This window comes from Anarhichas minor, unplaced genomic scaffold, assembly GCF_050575085.1.
Source record: "Anarhichas minor isolate MPS153535 unplaced genomic scaffold, ASM5057508v1 ptg000007l, whole genome shotgun sequence".
In the NCBI taxonomy this organism is placed as follows: domain Eukaryota; kingdom Metazoa; phylum Chordata; class Actinopteri; order Perciformes; family Anarhichadidae; genus Anarhichas; species Anarhichas minor.
Genome location: NW_027466453.1, coordinates 16,707,643 through 16,713,642, shown reverse-complemented (window position 1 = coordinate 16,713,642; position 6,000 = coordinate 16,707,643). Strand labels below are relative to the sequence as shown.

General features: G+C 38.9%; 1 gene segment (V, D, J or C); it reads left to right on the top strand.

Annotated features, from left to right (window-relative positions):
* The first annotated feature begins 3,964 nt into the window (after window positions 1-3,964).
* LOC142945299 (immunoglobulin heavy variable 3-72-like) lies at window positions 3,965-5,801 on the top strand. The segment is given in 4 exon segments: window positions 3,965-4,007; window positions 4,104-4,220; window positions 5,488-5,559; window positions 5,656-5,801. Coding segments are annotated over 4 exon segments (378 nt in total).
* The last annotated feature ends 199 nt before the right edge of the window (window positions 5,802-6,000 follow it).

Genomic DNA, 6,000 nt, shown 5'->3' with positions numbered 1-6,000 from the left:
TTTTGTTTCATCACCTTATTTCACATTTTGTATTCTCTTGACAGGTGTTGATGGTCAGACTCTGACAGAATCTGAACCAGCGATTAAAAGGCCTGGAGAATCACACAGGTTGACTTGTTCAACATCTGGATTCACATTCAGCAGCTATTGGATGGCCTGGGTCAGACAGGCTCCTGGAAAAGGACTGGAGTGGATCGCTTATATCAGCACATCTAGTTCTTATATCAGTTACTCCCAGTCAGTCCAGGGTAGATTCACCATCTCCAGAGATGACTCCAGCAGTAAACTCTATCTACAGATGAACAGTCTGAAGAGCGAGGACACAGCAGTGTATTACTGCGCCAGAGACACACAGTGAGAGACAATAATAGGAGAGTCGTTCAAAAACTACTTCCTCTATTCATCACCACCTCTGGGAGCATCCAGTTGTCTCAGTGTCTCTATTTTGCAATAAATAAAAAATACTAAATTCTGTGTATAAGTGTGGTGAGACTGAGTCTCTTAATGTGTCTTAATGAGTACATGCAAGAAGTTCAAGTGAGGAAATTACATTTTGGTAACACAAATACAAAGCTTCCAAGTGATTTGCAGTTTGTACACCTTTGTTCTGAACACATAACAAAATCCAAACAAAGTCCTGAAATTACAAACATGGAAAAATACTTTTCCAGAAGCGTTTAGATATTTAGTCAGTTTAATCGCAACTTCAGCCCAAACTAAAAGAAACATTTTTAAAAGTTGATTATCTGAAAGAAAATGGACAAATAATGTTTTCCTCAAAGACACCAGACTCTGATGGGCTTCTAAACTTTACTCTAAAATACATCAAGTACACCTGAGATGATCAGTCATTCTTTGTTCTTTGGATCTCACTAGTGTCAATATCTTCTTAAAGGAGGGGTTGATGTGGAGAATATGATCACTCAACACTCATCTCTGTATGAGAAGCATGAAGCATGTGTCAGGGCTTTGAAACACATCTCAAAGTGTGTTAGGACAGTTTATCATGATTAACAACAATTATAAGACAACCTTATTGTGATTAAAGCATTGATTAGCTCTGGCTAATAGGCATTGATAGTTAAAAGCAAAGTTCACAGTTGTTTGTTACAGGGACATTTTCAAAATGTCCAATTTAGTGTGTAAAGAAATTAAAACATCAAATGTAAAGCAGAGTTGATTTTCAGGCATGAAAACTATAGTTTCACTCTGCAGATATATTAACACTGAACAGACTCTTCTATTGGCTGCAGTTAGACCAGTGTTGATGCTTCATATGTTTGATTTTATGCAAACTCAGTGAGCTCCCTTGTTACTTGGCTATAAAAACATCACATCAGGCTGTTAGTGAAGTTCACATCTCGTCAGTTTCAACATAAACCATGTTCTCTGTAGCTCTGCTGCTGCTGTTGGCAGCTGGATGTGAGTCTCTCTGGATTTCTCAAAATCAACAATTCTGCTTCAAGTATATTTTCTTAAAAAACATTTTCTTTTTTAACAGGTGTGAAGTGTGAACAGTTGACACAGCCAGACTATGTGACTGTGCAGCCAGGTCAACGTCTGACCATCACCTGTCAGGTCTCTTATGCTCTTAGCAGCTACTACACAGCTTGGATCAGACAGCCTGCAGGGAAAGGACTGGAGTGGATTGGACATGCCGCTGTTGGAAACACAGCATACTACAAAGATTCACTGAAGAACAAGTTCAGTGTCGACTTAGTCTCTTCCAGCAAAAGAGTGACTCTAAACGGACAGAACGTGCAGCCTGAAGACACTGCTGTGTATTACTGTGCCAGAGACCCACAATAACACAAACCATCAGTAGACCTGAACAAAAACCTCTCAGTGCCTGAACACTTGTAACATGAAGCCACCAGAGGAGGAGCCCTCACACCACTAGTGAACACCAGCTCACTGTCACATCAGTTTAAAAACATGAAGGTTACAAGCACCCATGCGCCATCGTACACATTCCCTCAAGAAAAACTGAATTACATGTTTATTAATTGCTAAACACTGAACTTTACAAGCAATGAAATACATTCAGCTGAATTGTCTTCAGGTATTGAGGTAGAAGCTACAAGCCAAAACCCAGCACACAGCTAAAAGGTCTTGGATGTCAAAGTTTCCCTCAAAACAAATGCTTGAACTTCTGTTACTTATCAACTCAAAATCTCAACTTGGACAAATAAGTTTAGGAGACATGGGATGTTGTTTGCCTCTCAAACCAAGCCTACAAGGTGATTTTCGTACGATCCAGTTTGGTCTGTCTCTCATTGTTCTGTGTTTTATATTGCAATCTATTTGTACCTCATTCTTTCTTACATTTTGTGTGTGAACCACTTTGTAACTATGTGTTATAAAAAAGAGCTATATCAATACAAACTTAACTTAGTTATATAAGGTAAACATGTAAACAAATGAAAACGGCAAGATACAGAGAGATGATTATTAAAAAAACACACAAACATGGTTAGTAGGAGAAAGCCTTGAATTGAAAATCAGTTTAGAGGAGGGATTGAACAGAGGATGCTGTTCCATCAAAAAGGAGGAGTCAATGCAAATATAAGTCAACTTCCAGCTCTACTTATGTGACTGCAGAGAGGAGGACAGAGAACAGTGGACACACAGTTTAACATGATGGACTATAGGACAGGACTGCTGCTCTTAACTATCTGCTGGGCAGGTGAAGATAGTCACTGATCTTAATCTTACATGGCTTTTATTTTTTTCATCACCTTATTTCACATTTTCTATTCTCTTGACAGGTGTTGATGGTCAGACTCTGACAGAATCTGAACCAGTGGTTAAAAGGCCTGGAGAGTCACACAGGTTGACTTGTACAACATCTGGATTCACTCTTAGTAGCTACTGGATGCACTGGGTCAGACAGGCTCCTGGCAAAGGACTGGAGTGGATTGCCTGGAATTTGAATGATGGTAGCACCAAATACTACTCTCAGTCAGTCCAAGGCCGGTTTACCATCTCCAGAGACAACAACAGACAGCAGCTGTATCTGCAGATGAACAGTCTGAAGACGGAAGATTCTGCTGTTTATTATTGTGCTCGAGACTCACAGTGACTGGAGCTGGTTGAGCAGCTGTACAAAATCCTACAGCGCTGATTCTTACTGTGCTAATATACTAAGAAATACTTTTATTTTTGTATCTGTTGTTGTTTTTTATAAAATCGTGATCAAGGCCAGCATCAACCATAAACAATATCCAATAAAAATATGAATAAAAAAATATCCGACATCATCTAAAGTAGGTCACAATATAAGTTCAGAAATAACACAAAAATAACATTTTTATAATTGGATCAGAAGTGACTGCAGCTTCATGTGATTAAGTTGTAGCTCACTATCTTAAATACATGTCACTATAAACAGCTGGAAGACTGTGGGAGCTGCTGTTTAGTCTTGTGCTTGTAAGACATTGTAATAAAAGTGGAATGAATAAGTGATACTGGAATAAGACAAACTTTCACTTCCTGGGCACTTGGAGGGAAAACTACATCTTTCTTGCAACACGTTTCCTCTCTCAGCAGTAATCCACCTCACTGAGGGGACTTAACTGTACATTAGAATGTATGAGACTGCTTCAATTAGAGTGAAAACGTTTGCACAGTATTAACTTTTTCAACATTATTATATTACAAACTTCATGATATTAAGAGACCTTTTTTACAGTAAATTAAATAATATCTATCCATCTAGAGATGACATTTTAGTCCAAATAAGCTTTTTTATAAAAATATTTAACTTAATAGAAAAAAAAATATTCTACCTCGTGTGATCACTCGAGAAGACACACTGTTTACATCTGAAAGTGATTTAAGTGAAATTCAAAAGATTATTCAACAATATGCAAATGAAAGTTACTTATAAGAAGTGTGTGTGTGTGTGTGTTTGTGTCAGTGAGAGGACAGAAGAGCTCACATCACTTCAGCTTCAACATCAACCATGTTCTCTGTAGCTCTGATTCTGCTGCTGGCAGCTGGATCCTGTGAGGAGCTTTCAGTGGATTCTCACTAATACACACATTAGAAACTCTGAATAGTCAGATGTCTGATGGAGATAATGTTGATTTGTGTTTCCACAGGTGTGAACAGTCTTGATCTCATCCAGTCAGACTCAATGGTTGTGCAGCCTGGACAGTCTTTGACCATCAGCTGTCAGGTCTCTGGTTATTCTTTGACTGATGACGACTATGCAACAGGTTGGATCAGACAGAGTGAAGGAAAACCGATGGACTGGATTTCACATCAGTGGGGAGGAGGAGACTTTTACCAAAATAATGCTCTGAAGAACAAGTTCAGCTACAGCAGAGACACTTCTGCTCGAACAGTGACTCTAAAAGGACAGAATCTGCAGCCTGAGGACACAGCTGTGTATTACTGTGTACGTCGGCCCACAGTGATACAAACCACCAACAGACCTGCACAATAACCAGCAACCATGTGACTAAACCTCCCACTCATGTTGACAATGAGAAATAGAAATAAAGAAAGTCATGGGCAGTTACTTCACTTAAAAATGTAAATCTGGAAATTTTCAAATGTATGTTTAACTTCAAAATAAAAATTTTCTTGTATGTTGATGCAAACAATTAATTGCTTTATTTGGTTCAAAGCAATATAAAAAAATAAATAAAATCAAAAACAGAATAAAAACAAGATAAGTACATAAAATGAGTTAAAAAAGACTCCCAAAACCCAATTCAAGCCAATTGTGAATTTATCATTTAATAGCTGAGTTCTTTCCTGTGAAGACGGAAATTAATTTTTTAACTGACTTTGGTGATCCCTTAACTTTGCATGTAGCGCCATCATTAAGTCAGTATTTCAACGTCTCTACTATAGTTTATGACCAAACAAAGATAATGATATTATCAACCTCATCTATACGAGCATGAGCATTTACCTCAAAGCACCGCTGTACCGAAGTACAGCCTCACATGGCTGTTGACCCTTACGTTGTTAATGTTCTCTACATTATATATTACTGCTGGAAAAAACTTGTTTACCTCATGATGATTTATTTTCTGAATGGCAGCAGCTAATAGCTAAATCCTGACCTGTGCCATTATACATTATCCAGTAAGTAACAAATATGGCTGCCCACAGAATCCAGTTTCTACTGGCAATGGACTTTCCATCACTTCATGAGGTGCTGGATATTAATGCCAGAATTACCAGACATGCATAAAGACAGACAAGTGACATCTGTCCAAATCAGTTCTCTCCTCCCTGTGAGGAGGAGTCAATGCAAACCTGATCACTTGTCTGATGTCCGCCACCTCTACTTATGTGACTGCAGAGAGGAGGACAGAGAACAGTGGACACACAGTTTACCATGATGGACTATAGGACAGGACTGCTGCTCTTAACTATCTGCTGGGCAGGTGAAGATAGTCACTGATCTTTGTCTTTGATGGCTTTTATTTGTTTCATCATCTTATTTCATATTTTCTATTCTCTTGACAGGTGTTGATGGTCAGACTCTGACAGAATCTGAACCAGCGATTAAAAGGCCTGGAGAATCACACAGGTTGACCTGTACAACATCTGGATTCACATTCAGCAGCTACCATATGAACTAGGTCAGACAGGCTCCTGGAAAAGGACTGGAGTGGATCGCTTTTGTACACACAGGCAGCACTTCTACCTCTTACTCCCAGTCAGTCCAGGGTAGATTCACCATCTCCAGAGATGACTCCAGCAGTAAACTCTATCTACAGATGAACAGTCTGAAGAGCGAGGACACAGCAGTGTATTACTGCGCCAGAGACACACAGTGAGAGACAATAATAGGAGAGTCGTTCAAAAACTACTTCCTCTATTCATCACCACCTCTGGGAGCATCCAGTTGCCTCAGTGTCTCTATTTTGCAATAAATAAAAAATACTAAATTCTGTGTATAAGTGTGGTGAGACTGAGTCTCTTAATGTGTCTTAATGAGTACATGCAAGAAGTTCAAGTGAGAAAATTACATTTTGG